This window comes from Pelophylax lessonae (genome assembly GCF_965119305.1).
Source record: "Pelophylax lessonae genome assembly, chromosome: 7".
Classification (NCBI taxonomy): Eukaryota; Metazoa; Chordata; class Amphibia; order Anura; family Ranidae; genus Pelophylax; species Pelophylax lessonae.
Genome location: NC_138774.1, coordinates 172,835,482 through 172,850,893, shown reverse-complemented (window position 1 = coordinate 172,850,893; position 15,412 = coordinate 172,835,482). Strand labels below are relative to the sequence as shown.

The 15,412-nt window shown below is 47.5% G+C and overlaps 1 protein-coding gene across 1 annotated transcript in view; it reads right to left on the bottom strand.

Moving 5' to 3' along the window:
• SLC16A2 (solute carrier family 16 member 2) overlaps positions 1–15,412 on the bottom strand; it is a 448,767-nt gene that overhangs the window by 87,321 nt on the left and 346,034 nt on the right. Inside the window, exon 2 of the mRNA XM_082264459.1 lies at positions 11,573–11,717. Coding sequence (XP_082120585.1) covers positions 11,573–11,717 — 145 coding nt within the window. The remainder of the gene's footprint in view (positions 1–11,572; positions 11,718–15,412) is intronic.

Sequence of the window (15,412 nt, the reverse complement as noted above, 5' to 3'; positions counted from 1 at the left end):
CACCAGACACAAAAGATGAAACACATGCGTATGAAGGGACCATTCCCCTTGATCCAGCACTTGACGACTCAGGAAATCCGCTTGCCAATTCTCCACACCTGGAATGTGGACTGTGGAAAGAGCAGGAACATTGTCTTCCGCCCAAAAGAATCTCGGCGACCTCCTTGGCCGCTAGGACACTCTTGGTGCCTCCTTGATGATTGATGTAAGTCACAGCTGTGGCATTGTCCAATTGTATCCAAACCAGAGAACCGCATAACGGACTCGTCCTGTAAAGCAGGCAAAACTTAAATCGCTCTGAGCTCCAGAATATGGATTGGCAAGGAGGACTCTTCTGTCGACCAAGTCCCCTGGGCACAGAGCTTCCCCAGTACTCCACCCCATCCTTACAGGCTGGTGTCCGTGGTGAACCCCGTCCAGAACAGCGGCAGGAAGGACCTGCCCTGACACAAAGCTGGCGACTGGATCCACCAAGATAAGAGTCGACCTCGTGAGATGGCTCAAACAAATCTTCTGGTCCAACGATCGAGGTCCCTGTTCCATTTTGCAAGAATCTCTTTTTGCAGAGACCTCGAGTGAGACTGAGCAAACGGGACCGCCTCGAAGGTCGATACCATCAGACCCAGGGCCTTCATGTAAGTTCGGAGGGAAGACCGATTGGTTTCCATCAGCAACCTGATCGCCCCTTGCAACTTCTGAAGCTCGTCCAAGGGAAGAAAAACCTTCGCCAGGGCAGAATTGAGAGTCAGCCCCAGATAAGTGACCTGTACGGATGGCGTCAGAGCAGATTTTTTTAAATGGATTGTCCACCCAAATTCCTGAAGGGTCTGAACTGTAATTGCGATGTTGCCCAACAGATTTGAATCAGAAACCGCTCGTAACAGGAGATTGCCCAGAAATCCCAAAATCGCAATTCCTCTCTGACGAAGGCCACCTCCAGCACCGGGGCCAGGACCTTGGTAAAAACTCTGGTAACGCAGGCGAGAACAAAGGGTAATGCCACAAATTGAAAGTGCCCCTCTGCCACCACAAAGTGGAGGAATGGCTGGTGTCCCTCGAAGATGGGGACGCGCAAATACGCATCTTTGATATCAATGGAGGCCAGAAAATCCCCCTGATTCAAGGATGCCACCACCGACCGAATGGACTCCATTCGTAACTTCTGCACCCGCACAAAGTGGTTCAGAGCCTTGAGATCCAGGATTGGACGCACCTTGCCCTCCTTTCTGGGCACCGTGAACAGGTTTGAAAAGAAACCTTGAAAGCAATCCTGCGGAGGAACCGGCACAATTAGCCCTTGAGCCAGGAGATCCTGCACAGCCTCCCAGAGATCTTTCAAACAATCCAGAGACAGGTGAAGATTTGACTGAAAGAACCTGTCCACCGACGGGGACTGAAATTCGATCTTGTACCTGGAACAAATCAGTTTGTGAGCCCATTTGTCTTGAATGAAGGAAGTCCAGGGTTCCTGAAAGAAGCGCAGACATCCCCCCACCTCAAAAGCGGGTGAGGGCGCCCCTTTATGCTAAAGAGGACTTGTCCGCAGAACTGGGCTGACTGGTTTTGGGCTTGCCCCCATTGCGTCTTAGTCCCTCCAGAAGCTCTGAACGGCTTACCCTTTTCTTGCGCCCCGGAGTCACTAAAAAACCATCTATGAGCGGTAAAGGAAGGCCCCCCACTTATTATGGGGTGCTTTACCTTTGGGAGGATTGAGGATGAAGAGTACTCTTCCCACCAGTCAGACCCTTGATCAACTCATCCAGCAAGTCGCCAAATAATCGCTCTCCCAGAAAAGGAAGATCTGTCAGGGCTTTCTTGGAAGCCTGTTCAGCCGACCAGGCAATCCCCACAGCAAACACTCTAGCCCCCAGGGGAGCCGCATCCAAGGACGCATTACACAGGAACACCAGGGCCTGGGCCATCTGGTCCATAAGTTCCATCAGCTCCGGGGGAACTATGTCAGGATCCAAGTTCCCTTTAGAACCTTAATCCATTCCGTAACTGTCTGTGATACTATAACAGACACAAAAACTGAATTTTTGTAAAATCTTACCTGTAAAATCCCTTTCTCCGAGTCCTCTGACAGTTGCCGCCGCCTCTAAGTCATCACTGTTGGGTATTGACTTCCGCTCCGCAGGAGTAGCTAGGCATAAAGACTTAGTCAAAAGAATAAAGGCATTTGCATATACACACCCATGGGGGCTGTCCCATCTGGTCAATACCCCCCTGCAGTGACCACTCCCAACTCAGTTTGGTAGCATAGCAGTAGGTAATAAGAACACAACCCCAAAAGAGGGGCGGCTACTGTCGGAGGACTCAGAGAAAGGAATTTTACTGGTAAAATTTTACAAAAATTCAGTTTTCTCTTACGTCCTCCGACAGTCGCCGCCGACTCTAAGTCATCACTGTTGGGATGTCCCAAAGCAGTATAGACATGAGGGGTGGGAGACGCAACCGTAGAAAAGGCAATGCAGTACCCACAGCAGAGAAAGGAATCTTACATGCACCGTAAGAGAACCTTCTGGGCAACAGAAAAACAATGCTCAACAGGAGCAACAGCCCAGGAAAGCAAATACCAACAGCCAGGGACCCGTAAAAAACAAAGGAAGCATCAGCTGATGCCAGAACATCTACTTTGTAGAACTTGGAAGAAGTGTGCACCGACGACCAAGTCGCAGCCTTGCACACCTGGGCCACCGAGGCCCGATGCCAATAGGCCCAGGACGCACTCGCAGATCTGGTAGAGTGCGCCTTAACAGGGAAGGGTGGAACCCGTTCCTTCAAGGCGTAAGCCTGTTCAATGGTCTGTCTGATCCATTTGGCAATAGTCGCTGCAGATGCAGCCATGCCCTTCCGAGGTCCCTCAGGAAGGACAAAGAGTGAATCCGTCTTCCGAAAGGATTCCATAGACGACAGGTAAACCCTGATCGCCCTGACAACATCCAAGGAATGCAGAGCAACCTCCTTAGGATGCTTAGGCTTCGTACAAAGCGAAGGCAGGACAATGTCCTCATTAATGTGGAACTCAGAGACCACCTTAGGAAGAAAGGAGGGATGCGGACGCAAGATCACCTTATCCCGGTGAATCACCAAGTATGGAGAACGGCAAGAAAACGCTGCCAGTTCTGACACCCTGCGAGCCGAAGTGATCACCACCAAAAAGGCAACCTTCTTAGACAGCAGAGGCAACGATATATCCCGAATGTTTTCAAAGGGAGCACGCTGTAACACGGACAGAACCAAGTTCAAGTCCCATAGAGGTAAGGGCTTCTTCCTGGGAGGAGCCAAATGTCGCACACCTTAACTGAAGGTGCGAACCAGAGAATGGGACGCCACAGGGCATTGGAAAAGAATAGCCAGTGCAGACACCTGGCCCTTGATCATGGCCAGCACCAGGCGCTGGTCCACACCAGACTGGAGGAAGGCCAACACTCTCGACACCGAGTACGAGCGAGGGGAGAACCCCCTGGACTCGCACCAGGCGAAATAAGCCTTCCAGGTACGGTAATAGATTTTACCAGAGGAGGTTTTTCTAGCCTTAACAAGGGTAGGGATGACCTGAGAGGAGAGACCCCTGTCCCTCAGGACCTGGGTCTCAACAGCCAGGCCGTTAAAGCCAACGACTGTAAAGCAGGATGGAAGATCGGACCCTGAGACAGGAGATCTTCCCGCAGAGGCAGTCGCCACGGAGGCGCCACTGCCAGGTGAACAACGTCGGCGTACCAGGACCGGCGTGGCCAGTCCGGAGCCACCAGAATCACCAGGTGCGGTTCCGAGACTAACCTGCGGAGGAACCTGGATAGCAACTGAATCGGAGGAAAGGCATACATCAGACGATACTGATGCCAAGGGGCCATTAACGCATCCGAGGCGTCCGCCAGCGGATCGCGCGTTCTTGCCACAAACCTTTCCACCTTTCGGTTTAGCCGAGATGCGAACAGATCCACGTCCGGGGATCCCCACTTCGCACACAGCATTTGGAAGACCTCCGGGTGTAGGGACCATTCCCCCTGGTTCAGGGTCTGGCGGCTCAGATAGTCGGCCTGCCAATTCTCCACACCCGGAATGTGAACTGCTGAGATCGCCGGGACATGAGTCTCGGCCCTAGACAGAATGTCGGTCACCTCCCGGGCTGCCCGAGCAATCCTGGTGCCCCCTTGGTGGTTGATGTAAGCCACCGCGGTAGCATTGTCCGTCTGTACCCGGACAGGACGGCCCCAAAGACGGTCCAACCACTGGAAGAGACAGAGTTTTATCGCTCGCAATTCCAGCACATTTATCAGGAGGGAGGACTCCTCCTCCGACCAAGTGCCCTGGGCAGACAGGTTGCCCAGGACTCCGCCCAAGCCCGACAGGCTGGCATCCGTGGTAATCACCGTCCACACCAACGGACAGAAGGACTTGCCTTCTGCCACCGACGGGGACTGGAGCCACCACAGAAGAGCCAATCTGGTCTGACGACACTCAGATCCAGGGACTGAGGCAGTCTGTCCCACCTGGCCAGGATCTCCGCCTGGAGAGCCCGCGTGTGAAATTGAGCAAAGGGTATCGCCTCGAAGGCCGATACCATCAACCCCAGGCCCCGCATACAGGTCCTGAGTGACGAGGACGAGTTGTCCCTGAGGGACCTGAGCTCGTCCTGCAAGGTCCGGAGCTTGTCCTCCGGCAAGAACACCTTTGCCTGAGCAGAGTCCAGAATCATTCCCAGATAAGGAAGACGAACCGATGGATACAACGTCGATTTCTGAACGTTGATGGTCCATCCGAACTCCTGGAGCGTCTGTACCGTGGTGGACAGATCGCGCACTAGGTCCTGGCTGGCACGTGATCTCAGAAGTAGATCGTCCAGGTAACCCAAGACCGCAATGCCCTGTGACCTCAGAAGGCCCAGAACCGGCGCCAACACTTTGGTAAAAACCCTTGGTGCCGAAGCGAGACCGAAAGGTAACGCCACAAACTGGTAGTGGTCCTCTGCGGTAGCAAACCGAAGGTACCGCTGATGACCCTCGAAAATGGGGATGTGCAGGTACGCATCTTTTAGATCTATCAAAGCCAGGAATTCCCCTGGACTCAAAGAGGCCATCACCGAACGGAGAGACTCCATACGGAACTTCCGAACACGCACGAAGCGGTTCATCGCTTTCAGGTCCAGAATAGGACGCACTTTGCCCTCCTTTCTGGGCACAGTGAACAGATTTGAATAAAACCCCCGAAACCTGTCCCGATGAGGCACCGGGACAATCACCCCCCCCGAGCAAGAAGGTCCTGTACCGCTTGGTGCAGGTCCTGCAGACGCCCCGGAGGCAAATGAAGATTTGAGGGAAAGAATCTGTCCGCCGGCCGGGAAAGGAATTTGATCTTGTACCCCGATCGAATGATTTCCAGAACCCACCTGTCCGAAATCCGGAGCAGCCAAGGTTGGAGGAAACTGCGCAAACGTCCCCCCACCCCTGAAATGGGTAAGGGCGCCCCTTCAGGCAGAGGCGGACTGACCCGCCAAGCCGGCATTGCTTGACTTCTGCTCACCAGGTTATCCAACGCCTCGCCAAAAAGGCGAGAGCCAGCATAGGGAAAATCAGCAACTGTTTTCCGCGAGGACTGGTCAGCCGAACAGCTCTTCAGCCATATCAGTCGCCGGTTAAGTACCGAGACACTAGAGAGGCGTGCCACTAAAGGGGCCTCATTCAAGGCCGCATCACACAGATACATGATTCCTTGGTGGATTTGATCCACCATTTCCAGCCGGGCAGGCGGAACATCATCAGACACGAGGTTGCTCCTAAGCACCTTCGTCCAATCAGCCACCGCCTGAGCCACCAAAACGGATGCAAAAATGGGTCTGAGCAACGAGCCCGCCACCATATAGGAATGGGGTGCTAGAGACTCCAACCGCTGGTCCAAGGGCTCCCGGAAAACCGGGGTATCCTCAGAAGGAACCAAGGTAGCCTTGTTTAACACGGCCACAGTGTGATCTACCTGTGGAGGCACACACCATCGTGATTCCGTAGCCGGTGCAAAGGGATAAAGCAATTTGAACCGACTAGCCATGAGGAATGGACGTTTTAACGTGCGCCACATTTCATTAACAGTGTAATGAAACTCAGCCGGGCAGGGAAAAACCTGCGCCGACTTGCAGGTCCTGTGCGTCCCAAATGAGGACACAACGCCTGGAGGACAGGGCTCATCCTCCAAATGTAGTGTTTCCTTAACAGAAACAATTAATTCATCCATGGTTGCCCGCTCTTCAGGCGACCCCGGGGAGGAGGTATCAACCCCTTTCACCTCTGCCTCCCCCTCAGACCCCAGCGGGTCCAAGGATGAGCGAGACCCTGAAAAGGGCACGCTCGCAGCAGCAGCAGCCATATCACCATCTGAATCAGAGGAGAGAGACAATCTGGGCCTCTTTTTAGCAGCACGTTCAGCCATCAGCATTTCCATATTTGACACCAAGGTCGCCACTACAGTGGCCAAATCAGGTCTCAGAGGGGCCACAGGCGAACTGGGGACCCCCACCAAAGCTGGGAGGAATTTGCTGTCCTGAGAATCCATTGCTCAAAAACTGAGCCAGAAGTGACAATACAGAAAGGTATTGAGAGAGATAACCTGCAGAGCCCCGCAGAGTGTTGCCACCGATGTCCTGCTTCAGAGGAAAAGGAAGTGCTGCTAGAGTAAGCTGAACTTATAGGCTGCATGACTCAGGGAAAATGGCTGCCCCATAGGATTGCATGGAAGACTCCGCCAAAATGGCCGCCGGATATGCGGTCGGAACGATCGTTCTGCTACTGCAAAATGGCGGCGGATGGCACCAAAACAGCATGTAGTATTGCCCATAGAGAAGCCAAACATGCCTGCCCATACCTAAAATGGCGGACCGCACGGATTTACCCCGCTGCGGCTGCCACACACACCGTCTGCACCCCCAACAAGCACCAAAGTGACACAGGGAAGGGGACCCCCAAAAACATACAGCACTGCAGCGCATGCACAAGCGATCCCCGCAGGGACTGCATCAGGGAGTCACACAGGCATAAACATGGGGGACACACAGCAACACAGGACTGCCACCCCAGACAGAGGCCCCACACAGAAGTACTTACCTGCACCAGATGGCGTGGGGTGCCTCTATGAATGGAAAGCCGCTGTCCTCATCTGACAGGGAGTGCCGTTAGCCAGGGACATGACACTGCAGCATCGCAGATGTGTCCTGTGAGGTAGCCACCTCACGGCTGCATCCCTGCTGCGAGCAGGGATGGGTCGTTCATAGTGCCAGGGCAAACCACGGCTGAACGCTCGATGGCGGGCTGGGGGTCCATCTGACCCTCTGCCCTGGAGAACCAGGGCGGTCAGTCCGAATCCCAGCACCGCATGATCCATCTTCTTCCGAAGAGTCGACTAAAACTAAAGCTGACAAAATAAACAGCTAGTAAAGTAAGAAAAAACTGACATTTTCAAGAAAATCAAATAAAAGATTAGTTAGGATTCCCTGTGCTGGGGCTACAGTCTCAGCCTACTCAACTACTCCTGACGCTAGGCAGAATGAAACTGAGTTGGGAGTGGTCACTGCAGGGGGGTATTCACCAGATGGGACAGCCCCCATGGGTGTGTACATGCAAATGCCTTTGTTCTTTTGACTAAGTCTTTATGCCTAGCTACTCCTGCGGAGCGGAAGTCAATACCCAACAGTGATGACTTAGAGGCGGCGGCGACTGTCGGAGGACGTAAGAGAAAAACGGTTTTAGAATAGAACCCGCCAACACATGAAGATGGAGGGAAGGGGATTCCCCCCGCCTGTCCACCGGATGTGTAAAAAACGGGGAATCTTCTACAGGCACTATAGTAGATTTGTTCAACCTGGAAACAGGATGATCCACCTTAGGTGGTACCGACCAACGGTTGAAAACCACCTCAGCAAAGGGCTAACGGCGTTTAAAACGCTTAGGCACTACTAGCACGTGCTTGATGCGCCGCCATTGGTCATTAACAATATCATGAAAATTCTCGGGACAAGGAAAAACCTTGCTCGATTTTTGGGTCTTGCGGGAGACCAAAAAACACCCGTGTCCCTGCCAGGGTGGGCTCATCTGCCATTTTTTTTTTTAAATTATATTTTTATTTTGGTTTGCACAAACAATAAAGCACAGTACATAAACATCACAATGTCACAGAAAGTAAAAAAAAAAAAAAAAATAATCTACACCGGGAGTGGTGCCCCCAAAACATCTGCCATTTTTAAAGTTTCCCTTACTGAAACAATCAGGGCTTCCACCAAAGCGTGTTCCCGCGCTGCAGCTGAAGAAGACAGGTCCTCTTCACCATCCGATTGTGAGGACAGTGACCCCTCAGGCAGGGGGGGCATCCGTGGAGACCATATCAGCCTCTGAATCAGAGGAACCCACCAATGATGGAGAAGGCAGCGGCTATTTTCGGCTAGTAACCTTTTTCATTACAAAATCGACCTTGGTCGCTAGGCTTTCCAGAGCTGCTGAAATCTCAGACAGTGACTGCGACCCTGAAGGTCCGGGCGTTGCACTAAGGGGGTCTGAGGGTGAATTCACTGCCTGGGACTCCATATCCAATGCAATAGAAAAAAAAAGGAGTACTGTCACTTTAAAAACGCTGATCGTGGTTCCCACCGCCGATTGCCATGGTATGCGGAGTCCCCCTAAATATATACCGACAGCAGAGTGTGCAGGGATATGCCCACAAAGACCCCAGCACTTTACCACTTTCAGAGGAAACCTCCTGAATTGAACTGTGCAGCAGGAAGTGGAAGTCACAGGATATGACATCAGCCTGGAATGTGAAAGGTTATGCTGCTTGTGTAGCTCCATAGGGCTACACAAAAATAGCTGCCAATGCAAATCAATAGGAAGCACAGGGAAAATGGCTGCCCCATACAAGTCAATGGGAAAAATATTTTACATTGCCCACACTAAAGATGGCGGCGCCCACGACCTGCCATGCGGTCAGGAGCCCCAGCACCCCCCAGGGGGCAGGAGAGGGGGACCAGGCACAAGGCCGGGTAACCTGACAGGCCAGGGGGATCTTTTAGGATGTCCAGGTCTCATTATCTCCAGGAGAGGGCCCACATCCCACCAAGACCACTGAGGGGCAAGATGGGCCACATTTACTCACCATACCATGGTCCAGGTGAGCTCCGCTCTGGGCAGAACCACCTCCCACCCGGAGTGGGGGTGCTGCCAGCCAAGGAATATGCTGCGACTCAGGGCGTTCCAGGTCATCGCATCCCAGCGATACATTCACTCGCAGGCCCCATCCAGAAAGGGGCTCCGTCTTGGTGAGGCCTAGTGCAGGACTATAACCTGCTCATGCTTGTAGGCCAGGCTGGGGAGACCTTAAGGATCTAGATAACCCTGTGTGAAGCCCCAGCCGGCATTGCTTGTAGATCACCAGGAGGATCCCCCTGAACACTAACTAGCAAAGTGAGTAAAGATAAATAAAACAAAATATTTCTGAAAGAATAAAAAAACTGAGACCGAAGTCCCAGCAGGAAACCTAGGTCCTACTCCTTCTCTAGGAAGAAAGAAAACTGGCTTGCTGGAGCAGAGGGTGTGGGCTTATGCCTATGGGGACAGCCCCATGGGCGTGGAGAATTTTTTTTTCCTGCCTCGAACTGCTCCTGCAGGGGGCAGCATAACCCAATAGATAAGTATGAGAGCTGCGTCTGTCAATGGACGATGCAATTAAATAATTCAGTTTAAAAAATTCCTTCTCCATATTTATTTCCAGATCCCAGCAAAAATCAGCTGCCCTGGAAAATGTCCGATTTTACTGTGTGAGCATCAAACTTAGGTTAGTGCAAGATCATGTGGAATGTTAATCAATATGAAACGCTGAAAATTTTTCCGTCAAATTAATTTCTATTTAAGGAAATTCAACGTTATTTTATCTTATTATTAATATGTCACTATCCCCCCCCCCAAAAAAAAGAAAAAATTCCTAAGAATCATCACTATAGTGTTTCGTGCCCTAAGTAAGAAGTTGATTGGGTAATCAAGTAAAGTAAATTGGAGCTGTCAGTCAAGGAACTGATCCACCCCAAATTGCAAGGCCTGGGAGCAGGGCCAGAAAAAGCTGAGGCTACGTCAAAGGGCATGAGACCAGCTCCAGCATAGCCCCTTTTCCTAGCCTGAAGTGTGCTAAAGAAAAGAAAAAAACAAAAGGAAAACACTAAAGGAAAAATGTAATTATTGATAAAATACGAAAGCACTTCCTATGTGGTTCAAAGCCTGCTAGTGTGCCCCATTATTTAGATGTGGTACTACGGTCAAGTTTTAAACTGCTTTAATGAACAATTTACACCAACAGTTTCTCTTTTTTTTCTTGTATGGGTTGCATTGTAATGTTGGAAGGGAAAAAAGCTTAGAAGAGCTTGAGAATGTTGCATAGTAATGATGAAATGCGTAGGGTGGGACTTCCAGGGCCATCACATACGCTTGGTGGAGCACACAGTGCACTTCCTAGTTTATGTACACTCTAAAATCCATCGCACTTACATGTATGAAATATTTTATTTTTTTAAATGTTGGATCACGATTGTTACTGTACATAAAAATCAAGAGCACCAGTACAGGCTTGAATTTATCATCACTATACAGTATGCATATATAATTGGACTGGCATTTTATAGATATTTCACAGATTTTTATTTTTTTTTTGGCAGCATAGTGCTGTGCCCCTTTTGTTTCTGTTGGGGATTTAGAATATTAAACTGACCTCTACTGCCTAAAGCACTGTAGAGCCCTATACTTCATATATTCTTTTGTTTGCCTTTAATTTTGCAAATTTTTCTATAAATACCACTATGTACATTACAAGGACACAGTAAAACATATCATTGTTAGGATTATGCTTTATTTAAATGTTCTATAGTCATGCTTATTTGAATGTTGGAGTTTTACTTTAACTTTCAAATTTTACTAAAAATCTCTTCCTTTGCAACTTTTTTTTTTTTGCAGGATATTTTGCTATTCTGAAAAGTTGTTTGAGTTTGCTTTCCTGTTGTATACAGTATACTGTACATCTGTTTCCTTTACGTAAAGGCATATTTTAAAGGGTCTCTTGCTGACGATTATGGTAAAGGACTTTTTCCTGTTATGCATGATTCTATTTTTATTATATGTAGAATAGAACATGTAAAACTGGAAATATATCCTATTCTGTATGCTGTATATAAGAGCCAAAGACTGAAATTAAAATGCAGTAACCTATTCACTATGCTCCTGGGTGTGAGTGAGTTACTTCCAGGGCCCTGATGTCTGGACATGTGGAATGGAAAGATATGCCGAAAAAGGTTAGTAGAGACTACGTTGACAGATCATATAGAAAAGGGATAAATCCCTTATTAGGGATAATCTTTTAGTTATAATAAAGTAATATATAAGGGAATATGGATATGTACCATTAACTTGTTATATATCAGGTATAGTATTATTTTACTTATCATTTCTTCTGGCAGAAATACATCACATTTTCCCCTTAAGATACACTTTGGCCTAGACAATCAGAGTGCAGAAAAACAAATATGAGATTCAAAATACAATAGACATACGTGGTAAATGAGCTGCATAACAATCCAATGAAAGCCACTGCAGCTCCTCCCGATGAGGTCTTCCTGCAGCCCAGCCTGTTGGTAAAGATGCTCACTACTGGAGAGCAGAAGAAGATCATCCCCATGGCCAGAGAACCAACCCAAGCTGTAATGAGAAATAGGTTTTTGTAAGTACCTATACTGACAACAAATACTAAAAAGGCAATCAGATGTGCAGCCACAGACCAATGTTTCCATAGACAATTCACACTTAAGTCATTTAATGTTTTTGTGTCAGAATATCTTTCTTTTTGTATTGGGTCAAGCAATATAACACCGGTGCTGGTTTCAGTTACAAAAAAAGAAAAAAAAATATCAACATGACTGATCATATTTTCCCTTTTAGATCAGTCAGGTGTGGGTCTCTGGCGCAATCTGCAGAAAAATCTGCATGTCTGGTTTAGGAGATCTGCTAATTAGCATATTAGCAGCTCTCTCTTATTGCAGATTGGTACAGTGCCTTAAAAAGTATTTATACCCCTTGACATTTTCCACGTTTTTGTCATGTTACGACCAAAAACAAATGTATTTTATTGGGATTTTATGCGATGGCCCAACACAAAGTGACACATAATTGTGAAGTGGAAGGAAAATGATAAATGGTTTTCAAAATGTTTTACAAATAAATATCTGAACATTGTGGCATGCATTTGTATTCAGCCCCTTTTACTCCGATACCCTTAACTAAAATATAGTGGAACCGTTTGCCTTCTGAAGTCACCTAATTAGTAAACAGTCCACCTGGGTGTAACAAAGTACAGCTGTTCTGTAAAGCCCTCAGAGGTTTGTTAGAGAAGCTTAAAAGCAGGGTTAGGTTATAAAAAATATCCCAAGCTTTGAACATCTCCCGGAGCAATGTTTAATCCATCATAGTTACATAGTAGTTAAGGTTAAATAAAGACAATAGTCTATCAAGTTCAACCTGAAAATCATCTGAAAATGGAAAGAGTATGGCACAACTGCAAACCTACCAACACATGGCTGTCCACCTAAACTGACAGGCCGGGCAAGGAGAGCAATAATCCAAGAAGCAGCCAAGAAGCCCAAGGTAACTCTGGAAAAGCTGCAGAGATCCACAGCTCAGGTGGGAGAATCTGTACACAGGACAACTATTAGTCATGCACTCCACAAATCTGACCTTTATGGAAGAGTGGCAAGAAGAAAGTCATTGTTGAAAGAAAGCCATAAGAAGTCACATTTGCAGTTTGTGAGGAGCCATGTGGGGGACACAGCAAATATGTGGAAAAAGGTGGTCTGGTCGGATGAGACTAAAATTTAACATTTTGGCCTAAAAGCAAAACACTGTGTGTGGTGGAAAACAAACACTGCATATCACCCTGAACACACCAACCCCACCGTGAAACATGGTGGTGGCAGCATCATGTTGTGGGGATGCTTTTCTTCAGCAGGGACAGGAAAGCTGGTGTAGAGTTGATGGAAAGATAGATGCAGCCAAATACAGGGCACTCCTAGAAGAAAACCTGTTAGTCTGAAAAAGATTGGAGACTGGGGCGGGGGTTCATCTTCCAGCAGGACATCAACCCTAAATATACAGCCAGAGCTACAGAGGAATAGTTAAAATAAAGCATATTCATGTGCTAGAATGGCCCAGTCAAAACACAGACCTAAATTCAATAGAGAATCTGTGGGAAGACTTGAAAATTGCTGTTCACAGACCCTCTCCATGCAATCTGACAGAGCTTGAGCTATTTTCAAAGAAGAATGGGCAAAAATGTCACTCTAGATGTGCAAACCTGGTAGAGACATACCCAAAAAGACTTGCAGCAGCAATTGCAGCAAAAGGGGGTTCTACAAAGTATTGACTCCGAGGGCTAAATACAAATGCACTCCACACTTTTCACATATTTGTAAAAAATATTTAAAAACCATTTATCCTTTTCCTTCCACTTCACAATTATGTGCCACTTTGTGTTGGTCAATCGCATAAAATCCCAATCAAAATACATTCATGTTTTTGGTTGTAACACGACAAAATGTGGAAAATTTCAAGGGGTGTGAATACTTTTTCAAGGCACTGTAACTGTAGATTTTCAAGATTTCTGAGTTCTAAACAGCTCTGTCCTCGCCAACTACATGGAAATGTTGAGTATATACCAGATTTCTAATGACCAGCTGAGTCAGATAAGTCCTTTTATAAAAAGTTGCGCTGTGCCAACAAAAAAAAAAATCATGTAACTAGTGTAAGATCAAGGCTTCTGTTATGTCAAATGTTCCAAAAGCCATAGATGTGCTAAAAGCATATATGCCAAGCCGAAAAAAATTCTAGATTTCATTTGATCCAGAACAAGAGGAATTGCTATAAAGCTTACGTCAGTATATGGACTGGAAACTACCAAAGTACTACGGTATTTACACATGCCATCTTTTACCAGAAATAAAGTGCAAATTTCCATTGTTTATAGAGTATTGACAGGACAGGATAGCAATCAAAGTGTTCCTCTAACTTGCATGTGTGACTGATAATTACAATTCTGTCGCTGTTTTCCATCAGCAGGCCCTTAAAACATGATGTCAGTTCTTGTGCCTCCATCATGTAAAATATTCTGAGAGATCAGTGAAAAATGTGAGATGTATAAAAAGTGCTAAAACTGCATTTCTAAAACAAAATATATGACCATGCAAACAAATGGAACTGACATCATTTTATGCCAGTGGATATATGAATTATCTACCAATTCATTTCTCATCATGTTCCTTTACACAACCACTAATGGAGTCACCCCTATGCAACTAAATGAAGTCTAGGAAATGTAAGTGGTTATTGGCGCTAGGGGACAAGAACCAGAAAATGTTGCCATAAAAGAAGAAAAATGGCAAAACACATTTGCGTGTCAAAACAGTAAGCATGCTGGTAGGGGTAAGTTCAGGTACTGTACAAAAATTAAAATGAACAAACATCTTTCCACTACAATGACAGAAGTATTCTTATATTAAAATTTGTCCAAATAGTTAGAACCTTTAGGCTCGGTTCACACTGATGCGATGCGGGAAGGCTGCGAACTCGCAGCCTGTTCCCGCATCGCACACGCACCCCCGGCAGTTCACACTGCCATATGCGATCCGCTGGGGGTGTCAATGTAATCTTAACGACACCCCCAGTTTGATCGCATATCGCAGTGCGATCGTGCAGTTCGCACAGGATCGGATCGCACAAGTGTGAACCGCTGTGCGATCCGACCCTGATGCGGCAGCAAAAATGCCTCCTGTGCGTGTTTGCTGCGGGTGCGGTGCGAATTTAGCCATACAAACTGTATGGCTAAACTCGCACCGCACAGCTGATCGCATGTAATGTCGGAGCAGTGCGCTCCGACATTACATGCGAACCCCGCACACGCAGTAGTGTGAACCGGGGCTTACTGATCTCAAAGTAGAACTAAAGACAATTTTTTTTTTGATAGAGTAAGGGAGGGGTTACAAACCCCATCAGTCTTTTTTAGCCATTTGTGTCCTGTTGGGGAGATTTACCATCACTTCATGTCCCCTAGGAAGTGAGAAGAAATCCCTCCAAAGGGAGAGATTTTCTGGCTGTGACTAGAACCTAGTGTCTCCATTGGAAGATTCCCCCTCAGTTTCTGTTTTGGATAGAGTGAGGAAGGATTGGAACCCACAAAGGAGTTTTTACTGGTAGTTAAGATTTCCCTCAATAATGGGATGGTAACAACCATTTCACCAGGCAGGAAAAAAGTTATAGTTAGAAAAAGACAGCAATAAATAGGCTCACAGGGATTCTTTACCCTTCTTTATTCTTGTAAGATTAGTCTTACCATACTATACTGTAAT